Below are 14,725 nucleotides of genomic sequence, written 5' to 3' on the forward strand. Positions count from 1 at the left end.
CTACATATATACTACATGCATGCTGCATACATACTGCATGCTACATACATACTACATGCTACATACATACCACATATATACTACATACATACTACATGCATGCTACATGCTACATACATACCACATACATACTACATACATACTACATACATACTACATGCATGCTACATGCATGCTACATGCTACATACATACTACATATATACTACATGCATGCTACATACATACTGCATGCTACATACATACCACATACATACTACATACATACTACATACATACTACATGCATGCTACATACATACTACATGCTACATACATACTACATATATACTACATGCATGCTACATACATACTACATGCTACATACATACCACATACATACTACATACATACTACATACATACTACATGCATGCTACATACATACTACATGCTACATACATACTACATATATACTACATGCATGCTACATACATACTGCATGCTACATGCATGCTACATACATACTACATACATACTACATGCTACATACATACCACATATATACTACATACATACTACATACATGCTACATACAATACATTCATACAATACATACATAGACATACAGTACATATAACATAGAGTAACATACTTACCAATACTTGTCACATTGTTCCCCGAAGCCATTGTCTTTTACGGAATAAATATTAACATAACAAACCACAAAAATACTCACCCACGATCCGAAGCAGTCCACGAGTGTGTCCCACGACGATCTTGGGTAGAGAACTGCAGCATCAGCTGATGCTGCCGTTCTCTACGGGCTGCAGGAATCCAATGACGGAAGGTAGGTATCCTTCCGCACTGTATTCCTCCGCCACTTAAAAAAAAAAAAGTCCCTAGTCTCACTTTATGCCATTGCTGTGTGGGAATTTCCCACAATGAAGGTTTTATCTCTAGGACATTATCACTGCTGCAACTAGCAGATTTGTGCCAAGTAGTCCGACCAAACTCTATCCTGAGTTGAGCAGCTAACTGTCTATAGACTATGTACATAATGAACCTGGTGTGGGCTGGGTTAGATTTCTCAGCTCTGCTATATCTAAAAACTCTGATTGTGTCAGTCATCGGATTCAGGGTCTCTTTTCTTACATAATGCTGCTCTCAGATACCAAAAACGTAGAGGCAGATTCCCTTTAAGTGCATACAAAGGAAGGTCTACATTTTGTAGAAAAGTATCGTCTTAAGCCCCCATCACACATAGCGATCCCGCTAGCGAGATCGCTGCTGAGTCACAAGTTTCGTGACGCAACAGCTATCTCACCAGCGAGATCGCTGTGTGTGACACTGACCAGCGACCGGCCCGCCTGCCGGTTATCGCTGATCGTCCTGGAATGCGTGTGACAGGCGGGAAACTAGCGATTAGCGCTCTGGTAACTAAGGTAAACGTTGGGTTTCTAAGCGACGTGCAGCGTTTAGAAACCCTATGTGTACCTTAGTTACCAGCGCGCTGGTGCAGGGAGCTGGTAACCAAGGTACACATCGGGTTTCTAAGTGCCGCGCGCTGCTTAGAACCCTGATGTGTACCTTGGTTTCCAGCTCCCTGCATCAGCGCGCTGGTAACTAAGGTACACAGTGGGTAACTAAGCGACGTGTGTCGCTTGTTACCCCCCTGTCGCTGGTGCTGATCACTGGTGAAGCTGCCTGTTTGGCAGCTCACCAGCAATCCTGACAAGGTCATATCATTGTCGGGATCGTTAGTGAGTCGCAATGTGTGACGGGGCCCTTAGTGACATGCATACAAGTATACTACAAGCAACAACTAGTGCAACACAATAGGTTCCTCTAATATATTGATATTTCACTAACATGTACTGTAACGTACCTCCAATAATGGTTTCACAGCTGTTTTGTGGGCATATTCTAGGGGAATATATGTGGACGATTTGGAGGAATGAAAATAGAATGGATGAGAGGCATCAGGAGCAGAACTTTCCTGTTGTTGCATTATTGAAGGAGATTTACAGGAATCCTGCAACATCAGAGAAAAGTTTTTTGTTTCAAATAAATTCAGGTTAATTTATTAAGTCACACCAAAAATATTCATAAAGATCAAATATTATGCTTGTTTTTCAGGAATTTCTCATACCAGATTGTTCCAGTACATGAGAGTTTTCTGGATAACTTCAGCCTTTGTGACTCTTGGTGGTAGAGGAATGCCCTTCTTTTTCAGGTAAGCAGCAATGACGTCACAAAGGACTTTTCTACGGTTTAAAAGCTCATAGGCGCTCTGACTGTTCTGTACTATTGTGTCAATGGCCTCTAAAAAATAAAAGAACAAGGAACAAGTTCAATATTATCGCATACTTTACTTCTACAATTAACTAACAAAAAGGGCGACAATGAAACAAGATTTCTGGTCAATAAGAATGACCACACGTAACAAATGTTTGGCTTCTCTGCGGCACCACCACGTGGAACATTAGGAATTGCAGATTCATAACAGGGGCTTATCTGAGTAAACATATCATTATATTTTTTTTAAAAAAACTGAAGCACCAATTTTTACATTTTTGTACTGAGCATTATGCATCATACTAGACGTAGTTTTCTGATGACACATTCCATTTATAAAGAAGGAACTTTTAAATAGGGACCGATAGGTAGAGAGAAACAGATTAACAATGAGTTGCTTTACCTATATACTCTTATATACTCTCTATATACAGTCATGGCCTTAAAACTGTTCTAGAAAATTATTTCTCCCAGAAAATTATTGCAATTACACATGAAAAAAAAGGGAAATTGGACATCATTTCACACAAAACCCCAAAAATGGTCCAGAGAAAATTCTTACCAACCTCCACTTAATATTTGGTTACACACTCTGCAATCTAACACCTCCTAGAACCATCAACAAGCTTCTTACACTTCTCAACTGGGATTTTGGCACACTCTTCTTTTGGAAACTGCTCCAGGTCCCTCATATTAAGGTGCCTTCTCCCAACAGCAATTTTAAAATCTTTCCACAGGTGTTTAATGGGATTAGATTTAGACTCATTGCTGGCTACTTCAAAACTCTCCAGCACTTTATATCCATCCATTTATGTATGCTTGATGAAGTATGTTTGGGGTCAATGTCCTGATGGAAGACCCATGACCTAAGACTTTCCGACACTGAGCACTACATAGCGACTCAAAATCCTTTGATAATCTTCAAATATCATGATGCCTTGCACACAGTCAAAGTACGCAGTGCCAGAGGCAGCAAAACAAACCCCAAGCAGCTTTGAACCTCCATAGTTATTTTCTTTGCTAGCCTCATTCCATTTTTGGTAAACAGTAGAAAAATGTGTTTCACCGAAAAGCTCTATCTTGGTTTCGTCTGTCCACAAGACTCTTTATAGGAGGATTTTGGCTTACTCACATATATTTTATAGTCCTCCTGGGTGTCCTGCCTTTGTGCTTCATTTCATTCAAATGTTAACGGATACGGTAGTTCACACTGTCACTGATGCACCCTGAACCTGCAGGACAGCTTGAATTTCTTTGGAACTTGATTGGCACAGCTTATCCACCATCTGGACTATACAGGATTTCAACATTTCATCAATTTTTCTCTGCTGTCCATGTCCAAGGAGATTAGCTATAGTGCTATGTGTTGTAAACTGCTTGCGCACCGTGAATAAAGGAACATCAAGATCTCTGGATATGGACTTGTAACCTTGAGATTGTTGATATTTTTCAACAATTTTGGTTCTAAAGTCCTCAGACAAATCTCTTCTCCTCTTTCTGCTCTCCATTCTTAGTGTGGCATACACAGACACACAATGCAAAGATTGAATCAACTTCTCCCCTTTTTATCTGGTTTCAGGTTTGATTTTCATATTACCCACACCTGTTATTTGCCACAGGTGAGTTTGACCCATCATTACATGTTTGAAACAAAGTTGTTTACCCACAATTTTTGAAAGGTGACAATTTTGTCTGACCCATTGTTGGGGTTTTATGTGAAATTATGTCCAATTTACATTTTTTCCTGTTTTTTTTAATCAATAAGAAACAGAGGAAATAAACTTGTGTCAAACAAAACATGTGTAATTGCAATAATTTTCTGGGAGAAATACTTTTTTTTCTGGAACAATTTCAAGGGTGCCAACACGTTCGGCCATGACTTTATACCATATGTTGTACTCAATAATTAGTATGCTGGGCACATGCATAGCATCTCACCTGCCCGTGTGCGCACTGTTGATTTCTTCTCAGTGACAGTACCAGCCAGACAGAATAAGTCTGTGGTGTCCAGTAACTCTAGCAGCCCCCTGCTGCCCACTCTTTCATGTGGATTCATCCCCCTAAACCTCTCCAGATTTTTAAAGCCAGGAAGGGCGGATGAGAACTGCAGCTCATTGTCAGAGCTCCAAGTTGTCAGAGCTCGAAGATTGGAGGTGTTGCTGCCATCTTTTAGAGGGGTATATGTAGACAATTTAGAGGTATGAGAATAGTATGAGTGAGAGACATCAGAAGGCAAAGCTTTCCGTCTTTGCAATATTGAAGTTGGAATTGAAGCTTCTGCAAAAGGTTGACAGGAATCCTGCAACATCAGAGAAAGCAATATTTTAGTATTCTTTACCATTAGGTTAATTTACTAAAACATATGCATAAATGTAAAGACCAATAAACATGATTTATTTTAAGAATCTCTCATACTCACTAGATCATTCCAATATGTAAGAGTTTTCAAGACAACTTCAGCCTTTGTGAATTTGGGGCGTAGAGGAATGCCCTCATATTTTAGGTAAGCGCCAATGATGTCACGAAGAACTTTTCTACGATTTAAGAGCTCATAGGCGCTCTGACTGTTCTGTACTATGGTATCAATGGCCGCTAATAATAAAAGAACAAGAACATGTTTAAGATAACGACAAACCTTCCTCCTACAAATAAACAGCAAAAAGATCAACTTTGTTCTTTTTCTCCCCTTTGACTAAGAGCCTCAACTTAGTTATTTTTTACCGACATAGTTATATGAGGACCTGTATTTTTGCAAATTGAGTTGTAGTTGTAAATGACTCCATTCACTTTACTATTTAATGTAGTGGGAAATTTCCGAGTACATTGTAAAGTTTAAAAATAAATTGTTTTATGCTTTGTTTTTATGCCATTCTTTGAGTGGTATATTGCCTCTCCAGGTCAATAGGATTATTGGGATATCAAATTTATGTAGATTTTCTTATATTTACTGCTTTAACCTCCGTCTCGACATATGCCATACATACACTGCTCTGCGGGAGCTGAGTTCCCACAAAGAGAAGAATATGGACGGCATTGCTATCGCGAGGGTTCACACTGGGCGCCGCAGCTAATGGGTGCGGGTGTTAGTTCTATGTGAGAGCTGACACCCTGCAGCAATGTCCACGATCAGTGCTAGCACCAATCTGCTGCCGCTGTCAATAGTAACTGCAACACCGAGGAGCATCGCACGGGGAGTCGGAGTGATGCGATGGCATTGTGCTGGTGACCCCTGGGCGCAAGATGAGTCCTTCTAGGTACTGCAGGGAAGGTGGATTGTGAGAGGCTGCTGAGAGCAGGCGCTGACGTGCCTCCTTCCCTGCCTGTCAGACGCTATTCTGTTGCCCTGAAGTGCAGAAGCATTGCAGAGTATGAGATCGGCGATCCTTTACTATACAATAATGTGCCATCCTGGGAAAATGTTTAAAAAAGTTAAAACAAAATAATTACAAAGTGTAAAAATATTCTAAAAATCCTTAAATAAAGATAAAAAAAAGAACAAAAAAGGAAAATAATATTCCAATAAATACATTTATTTATGCAAAAATAAAACAAAAAACAATAAAAGTACACATATTTGGTATCGCTGCGTCCAGAATGACCCGACATATTAAATTTATCCCACTAGTGAACCCCTTCAGTGAACAATATAAATAAAAATAAAAATAAAAAAACAAGGCAAAAACAACTAAGCTATATCATCGCACCACTGAACAGAGTGCAGGAAAACGAGCTCAAAAATATGAATTTAAATAAAAAAGGTACCACTAAAAACGTTATATTGTCCAGCAAAAGAAAAACCACAATACTGCTCCATAAGAGAAAAAAATTAAAAGTAATATGTCTCAGAGTAAAGCAATGCAAAAATCAGCGCTGATTTACCGCATCACCTGTATCACCGCAGCACATCGCACTTTATGTGCGGCAGCTTATTAGTTTATTTATTTATTTTATTTATTATTTATTATTTCAGCACTTGGTCTTAAATATATGTGTATATATATATATTTATACAGGGATTTTTTGTACACTTTTTTATTCACTATTTTTCAACACATTGCACTTTATTTGTGGTAATATATTTATTATTAATTATTAATTAATCTTCTTCTCTGTATATTTATTTTAGTTTTATTTTACATTTTTTTTTTTTTTTTTTTTTTTTTAATATATATTTTTTTACACAGTTCTTTTTTGCTTGCACTTATCATCTGTAGTTTTGCACTTGATATATATGTTTATATATTTATATATTATACATTTATTATACATTTTTGTTTTCACTAGATTTTGTATGACATTATTGTGGGTGCATTTTTACTAAGTATTTACAGCTGTCCCCTGGCTGTGCCTTCATTTTTGGCATTGACCTCCCCTTATTAATCTATTTTAATTATATATATAATGTATACATTTGTTTGTTAAATAATAAAATAAAGAAATTTTAATGATTGGACATTTTCCTCGGTTTTTTCGTTTGTTTTATCTGGTGTGTATAGTAGTGTGCTCTCTCCCATGCAGCTTGCAGAGGTAACGTTGCCTCTGCAGCATCAGAGCAGTAGCTGGCCGGATACAGTTAAGCTGCCCTTCAAAGCTGTAGCGCAAACAGCTTGCAAATGCACATTCCTTGCCTAGGAGACCAGCCACCTCTGAGCGGGCAAGTGGTAAAAGGCTACCTAGGTGACAAGCATTAAATTATAAAATTTAAAATTCCATTTGAGGACAAAGATTATTTTTAATGAGAGGTGAATTGTAAAGTTGCTTGTTTTTATAAGGCCATTGACCGGGGTATGAAATATCTGCAATCTTAAAAAGAATGACTCGCACTAGTTTTATAAAGGGACCGAGATAGCATTTATCAATTCTTCACTTTAGCTATATGCCCTTATATACACCGTACATTACACACACTTATTAATACATAACCATGCCATTTACTAGCTGATTACCAGTATCTAAGGCCCATGCCCAGCATCTCACCTGCCCATGTGCACGCTGTGGATTTCTTCATAGTGACTGTGCTAGCGAGGGAGAATAAGTCTGCGGTGTCCAGTAACTCCAGAAGCTTCCGGCTGCCGGCACTTTGCTGCCCAGTCAGCCCCATGATTCCCATATTTTGGAAATTATAAGGTACACAATTAACTTTGTTTGTGCTTTTACATGTTGTAAAATTGGACGAGAGATGCATCTCATTGTTAAAGCTCCAAGGTGTCAGAGCGTCAAGATTTGATGTTTTGCTGTCATCTTCTAAGGGGCTTTTTGTAGATGATTTCAGTGTATGAAAATAGAACGGATAAGAGGAATCGGCATCAGAATCTTCCTGTCGTTGTGTCATTGATGATGGAATAAAATGTTTACAGGAATCCTGCAACATTGGAGAAAGCAAAATTCTATTCTAGTATTCTTCGCAAAAAATTTGGGTTCGTTAGTAAAATACAAAAATATTTAGAATTGAGAGTCCTCTTGTTAGTAAAACCCAAATATATACTTACACTGACCAGATTGTTCCAATATATAAGAGTTTTCTGGATAACTTCAGCCTTTGTGAATTTTGATAGTAGAGGAACTCCCTCACTTTTTAGATAAGCTGCAATGATGTCACGAAGGACTTTTCTACGATTTAAGAGCTCATAGGCGCTCTGACTGTACTGTATTATTGTATCAATGGCATCTAATAGTAAAGCAACATAAAAGTTTAATTGTATTATAAGCATCACTTTCTTAATTAGGTAACAAAGCTTTACAATAATTGAATAATAATAATGTTATTTCTATAGCACGAAAAAAATTGCAGCACTTTATAATTAGATGGGGACATGTTTAGATAATAAAAACATTTAAAAGTAACTCACAGTTCAACAGTTACAGGAGGAGTGAGGACTTTGCTCACAAGCTTCTAATCAGGGACTTACATGGAATTCATGGGACCCCATAGAAGAAGTTCCAATTCCCCCCCACTCTAAAAGAAAAAAAATATTCGTCAGGGTCACAGACGAGCATATCTCAAACTTTGCAACCTTTACAAAGTAATTTTCCTCCTACTGAAGCCCTAGATTCCCCTTTCATTACACCCATAAAGTGCGATGCCAACAAATCTGTACCCCACAGACATTGTAAGATACCCCCACAGTGAATTCCTCAACAGTATCCTCCACACACATGATGATCCTACTGTACCCTACCATAACTCCCCCGGAAAAGTATGGTGACCCCAACAAAATATGTAACTCCCACACAGCAATTCATGCATTATAATGGCCCCACAGCTCTCCAAACTGTAAAATGGCTTGCACTAGCCCTCTAAACAGTATAATCACCCCCACCCAGCCCTCAATATAATATGATGGACCCCACACAAACTTTCACACTGCATATCTGGTTGCATACAGTATAATCAGCCCCACATAACCCTCCATAAAGTATAAAGGCTTCTACATAGCCCTTCAAATATTATAAAGCCTTTCATATAATTTAATGGGTTTCATATAGCCCTCCATATAGTACACTGGACCCCACATTGCCTTCCATATAGTATACTGGGTGTAATGATGTATAGTAGGTTTCTATGAAGACAGTGGCTAGATGATAGAGTCACAGACACAGGTATACGTGAAAGTAGTTTGTATTAAACAAGCAGCACAGAACAGCACAGGTGCTGGCGGAGCCAGACAATGACAGCAGTGGTAACAGCAGCAGAACTCAGTCCAGTAGATAGCAAGTTGTACACCAGCACTATGTAGATGTAAGCAGACACAGTCTTAAGAATGCAGGCAAGGACAGTCACTTAGCCCTCTCCCTTGCGGGAGGGGGATCTTCGGGCACAGTGCAGTGGCAGAGAAAGTCACTAGGTAATTGATACTGAGTGAGTAAAGGTAGCAGGGATAAGTCTCTCAGGTGAAACGCACACAGCAGTCAAGATCTTCAGCGCATACCGTGAGTGCTGTAGGAGCGGTGAGCGGTGGAGGCAGGGCTGGAAGGAGCCTTCAGGCAGACACCGTCAGAAGGTCCAGGCGGCGGCGGTTAGGCAGCAGGTAATCCAGGTGGATTCAGAAGGAAGGAAGGAGGTAGCACAGCGTGCAACTCCCAGCTAGCAGATCAGGTACAGGACGAGATATACAAGCAAGGTAGTCACGTCCAGGAAAGCTATTTAAACCCGGCGGGCGGGACCAACAGGCGGTGATGTCACAGGAACCAGTATGGCCAAATGAAGCCAGGCTTAAGGGCAACAGTAAGGGCAAAGTCCGGAACACAGCATAATAGGAACGATGCTTACATTATTCCCCCCTTAAAGAATGTCCTCTGGACAATCTTCGACCAGGCTTGTCCGGGTACCTTAGATGAAACTGCTCCAGCAGCCGCGGAGCACAGATATTCTCCACTGGTTCCCAGGAATTCTCTTCGACAGAGTATCCTTGCCACTTGACCAGGTATTGCAGCTTCCTTCTGAAGATCCGTGAATCCAGAATCTTCTCCACGACATATTGTTCATGTCCATCAACGAGCACTGGAGCTGGAGGAGAGGAAGTACGCCCTGGGAAGGAATTTGGTACAACTGGCTTTAGTAGGGAAACATGGAACACCGGGTGAACCTTCCAGGCAGGGGGCAATTTCAGACGCACCGCTACCGAATTCACTAGAGCCACGATCTTGTATGGCCCTACAAACTTCTGTCCAAGCTTGACAGTCGGTGCCCTCACCCTCAGATTCTTGGTAGACAACCAGACCGTATCTCCCACCCTATACACCGGAGCCGGCCTCCTGGTACGATCTGCTGCTCTCTTATACCTCTCCTGCGCTGTCGTCAAGGTGGTCTTTAGAGCTTCCAAATTCTGCTGTAAGAAGGAAAGATGGTCAGACACAGCAGGCACTGCAGCCTCCTTGGGGAACTGCGGCAAGATGCTTGGGTGGTAACCCTGATTAGCAAAGAACGGTGACTGCTTAGTCGAGGAGTGCTGCGAGTTGTTATATGTGAACTCTGCCAGGGGAAGCAGATCTACCCAATCGTCCTGCAGATGACTTAAGTAGCAACGGAGGTACTGCTCCAGGGTCTGATTCGTACGTTCCGTCTGTCCATTGGTCTGTGGATGGTAAGCCGAAGACAGACTTACTCTAATATCCAGAGCCGCGCAGAAACACCTCCAGAACCTAGACGTGAACTGCACCCCACGATCCGAGATCACCTCATCCGGGACCCCGTGCAGACGGACCACCTCTTGAATCAACAAGTCTGCAGTCTGTTTTGCTGTGGGTAATCCAGCGCAAGGGATAAAGTGTGCTGCCTTAGTGAGGCGGTCCACGACCACTAGAATGGTGTTCTTACCCTTGGAGACCGGTAGTTCAACAATAAAGTCCATTGAGATGGATCTCCAGGGACGAGATGGTATAGGCAAGGGTTGTAACAACCCGGAAGGCGACGCACGAGGCGTCTTGAACCGAGCACATACCTCGCAGGATGACACGTATCCCTCCACGTCCTTCCGGTACGAAGGCCACCAGAAGTACCGAGCCAGGAACTCTTGGGTCTTCGTTATTCCACGATGTCCCCCAATCTTAGAATCATGGATCAGTCGGAGGACTTCAAGTCTTGTCACCTCTGGTACATACAGCCGATTCTCCTGTAACCACACTCCTCCACTGAAATTTAGGCTTACTTCGGGGGTAGGTTGCCTTAGCAACGGATCTGCTGCGTATGCTGCTTTGATCTCAGACAGAAGATCCTGATGATGGATTGCAGAGATGAAATGAGCGGGAGACACAACAGTACTAGGAGACGACTCAATCACTTCCTCAGGAGCAGCAATCCTAGATAGCGCATCTGCCTTACCATTCCGTGCCCCCGACCTGTAGGAGATGATGAAGTTGAATTGGTTTAGAAACAAGCTCCAACGTGCCTGACGTGGGTTCAAACATCTTACGGACTGCATGAATTCCAAGTTTCGGTGGTCGGTAAGAACTGTAATCGGAGTTGAGGACCCCAGCAGCAAGTGTCTCCACTCCTTGAATGCCGTCACAATCGCCAGTAACTCCTTGTTCCCTACGTCATAGTTCTTCTGCGCCGGGGATAGCTTCTGAGAAAGAAAGGCACAAGGATGAAGAACTGCCTTCTCACCTCCTCTCTGTGACAACACTGCGCCGATGGCGACATCCGATGCATCCACCTCAAGAGTAAAGCTCAGGTCTGGGTCTGGATGTCTTAAGATGGGAGCCGACACAAATTTGTCCTTCAGCCGTGTGAACGCCTCCTGGGCTTGCGGAGTCCACCGGAACGGTACCCCCTTCTTAGTCAGTTGGGTGATGGGTGCCACAATCTCAGAGAAGTTATGGATGAAGCGCCTATAGAAGTTGGCGAATCCCACAAACCTCTGAACTTCTTTCACCGATCCTGGCGCTGGCCACTCCTGGATCGCTCTGGTCTTTTGATCGTCCATCTGGAGACCCTGTGGAGAGATGACATAACCGAGGAACTGCACTGTTGCCCTGTGGAACTCGCATTTCTCCAATTTGATGTAAAGATGGTTATGCAGCAGGCGTTGCAGCACTGTCCTTACGTGGAGTCGATGTTCCTCGAGATCACTGGAAAAGATTAAAATGTCATCGAGATACACAACCATAAATACATCAAGCACATCTCGGAAAATGTCATTAACAAAATGCTGAAAGGTTGCAGGAGCATTTCGTAGTCCGAACGGCATGACCCGTGACTCGAAGTGTCCATAACGACAGCGGAAGGCCGTCTTCCACTCATCTCCAGACCGAATTCTCACGAGATTGTAGGCTCCCCGAAGATCCAGTTTGGTGAATATCTTAGCCTGCTTCACCCTCTCCAGTAGTTCAGAGATTAAGGGTAGCGGGTGCCGATTCATGACCGTTACCTTGTTTAAATCACGGTAGTCCATGCAAGGACGCAGACCCCCGTCCTTTTTCTTCACGAAGAAGATTGGTGCACCTGCAGGAGAAGTAGACGGTCGGATGAAGCCCTTGGCGAGATTCTCGTCGATGAAGTCCTTCAAGGCCTTTAATTCAGGACCAGACAAAGGGTAAATACGCCCGAATGGGATCTCCGCCCCAGATACCAGTTCTATCGGGCAATCATAAGGCCGGTGGGGAGGTAACATATCTGCCCTCTTCTTGTCACATACCTCTGCCAGATCCTGATACTCCGGTGGTAATTGGGGATAGCAGCGACCTTAGGAATAGCAGGGTTGCTGTTAGAACTTGGAGGGAACTGCACTTCCCTGGTCTCCCAGTTGATGCGAGGATTCTGAACCTGGAGCCAAGGTAACCCCAGGATAATAGGGAAGTGAGGAGAAGATATTAGTAAAAAGGACAAATGTTCCACATGTTCCTCTCCAATGCATACCTTCACCGACTCAGTCTCCATGGTTACCGGTCCAGATGTAAGTGGCGACCCGTCTACTGTCTCCATCAAGACTGACGACTCCCTCTTCACTGCCCTGATTCCATGCTTCCTTGCAAACGCGATATCCATGAAGTTCCCACTGGCCCCGGAGTCCAACATGGCGGCGCTCTCGACACACCGACCCCGGAAGCAGACCCTCAAGGATAGGTAATAGTGGGAATTCTTCTAAGTAGCGGAGTAGGAGGAAACGACGGATGTCATCGAGATCACCACTGCGTTCAATGGAAGAGATGCCAGCGAATTCATATCGGCAAAGTCCAGGTCTCTCTGATTGTCTCTGCCCCCCGAATTGTTCAGATCTAGGACGCAGGACTCCCCCGCCTCGGAGTTACAATCAATGATAGCTGCAGCCGTCTTACGTCTCCTGACTGGACACTCGGAGATGAAGTGACCGGTCCCCCCGCAGTAGAAGCACAGGTTTTCCTTAAAGCGATGCTCCTTGCGGGCATCAGGAGGATTTCTACGTACGGCATCCACCTGCATCGGTTCGGGCTCGGGCTCGGGATTCCTCCTGCTGGTGACATCTCTGGAGGGAGAAGAGAACGGAACAGTGTTATTAAACCGTAGATCAGACCAGCGCTCCTGTCTGCGCTCGGAGAGTCGATTGTCAATGCGGATGCAGTGATTGATGAAGTCCCCAAGAAGCACGGGCGAGTCCCCGCGTGCCAGTTCATCCTTAACTGCCGTAGACAATCCCCTGCGGAAGATGGCCTGCTTGGCTGCCCCGTTCCAGGTGGTGTCTAAAGCCCATCTACGGAAGTCCAATGCATACTCCAGCACCGAACGCTTCCCCTGCCGAAGGGTCAGCAGCGTCGTCTCAGCAGTATTAGCTCGGTTCGGGTCATCAAACATCTGCGTCATTGCGGCAATGAAATTGTCCATAGAGTTAAGCAGGGGGTCGTCGGTCTCAATCAAAGGGTTGGCCCACGCGAGCGCCTTACCAGACAGCAGCATGACTATAGTCAGAACTTTGGAGCGTTCAGTAGTGAACTGTGGGGCATGAGCAGCAAAGAAGATCCGGCACTGGTTCAAAAATCCTCGGAATTTATCCCTCTCACCAGCGAACCGGAAGGGTGGAAGCTTCGGGAAGGTCGGTGTAGTATCCCGGGCAGCACCTGCTACCTGCGCGGCTGGGGCCTGTTCCAGAGCAGCAATCCGATCGAGCTGCATAGGAATCGCTTGCTCCAACGCCAGAACACGATCACCCTGAAGAGGAGCTGCTTGTTCCAGCGCCGTAATCCGATTTGCCAGTCGTTGCAACTGTGCCTCTGCTGCCCCGGCTTTGTGTTCGATACGTTGCTCCAGCGTGTCCAGCTGGGTCCTAATGCCTGCCACATCCTGCCGTATCAAAGCAAGCTGCTTGCTTACACGTTTCTCCAGGGACTCTACACCTGCGGTCTCCATATTGGGGGCTTGTATATCTTGTAATGATGTATAGTAGGTTTCTATGAAGACAGTGGCTAGATGATAGAGTCACAGACACAGGTATACGTGAAAGTAGTTTGTATTAAACAAGCAGCACAGAACAGCACAGGTGCTGGCGGAGCCAGACAATGACAGCAGTGGTAACAGCAGCAGAACTCAGTCCAGTAGATAGCAAGTTGTACACCAGCACTATGTAGATGTAAGCAGACACAGTCTTAAGAATGCAGGCAAGGACAGTCACTTAGCCCTCTCCCTTGCGGGAGGGGGATCTTCGGGCACAGTGCAGTGGCAGAGAAAGTCACTAGGTAATTGATACTGAGTGAGTAAAGGTAGCAGGGATAAGTCTCTCAGGTGAAACGCACACAGCAGTCAAGATCTTCAGCGCATACCGTGAGTGCTGTAGGAGCGGTGAGCGGTGGAGGCAGGGCTGGAAGGAGCCTTCAGGCAGACACCGTCAGAAGGTCCAGGCGGCGGCGGTTAGGCAGCAGGTAATCCAGGTGGATTCAGAAGGAAGGAAGGAGGTAGCACAGCGTGCAACTCCCAGCTAGCAGATCAGGTACAGGACGAGATATACAAGCAAGGTAGTCACGTCCAGGAAAGCTATTTAAA

General features: G+C 43.8%; 1 protein-coding gene across 2 annotated transcripts in view; it reads right to left on the minus strand.

Moving 5' to 3' along the window:
- LOC141097341 (uncharacterized) overlaps nt 1-14,725 on the minus strand; it is a 52,113-nt gene that overhangs the window by 25,942 nt on the left and 11,446 nt on the right. For both annotated transcript variants that reach the window (XM_073584432.1, XM_073584431.1), the window contains exons 2-7: nt 7,764-7,942; nt 7,252-7,636; nt 4,694-4,866; nt 4,213-4,573; nt 2,129-2,301; nt 1,865-2,011 (exon numbers count right to left, since the gene is read on the minus strand). In XM_073584432.1, coding sequence (XP_073440533.1) covers nt 1,865-2,011; nt 2,129-2,301; nt 4,213-4,573; nt 4,694-4,866; nt 7,252-7,636; nt 7,764-7,942 — 1,418 coding nt within the window. The remainder of the gene's footprint in view (nt 1-1,864; nt 2,012-2,128; nt 2,302-4,212; nt 4,574-4,693; nt 4,867-7,251; nt 7,637-7,763; nt 7,943-14,725) is intronic.

This window comes from Dendrobates tinctorius, unplaced genomic scaffold (genome assembly GCF_039654945.1).
Source record: "Dendrobates tinctorius isolate UK_male_01 unplaced genomic scaffold, ASM3965494v1 ptg000084l, whole genome shotgun sequence".
Taxonomy (NCBI): domain Eukaryota; kingdom Metazoa; phylum Chordata; class Amphibia; order Anura; family Dendrobatidae; genus Dendrobates; species Dendrobates tinctorius.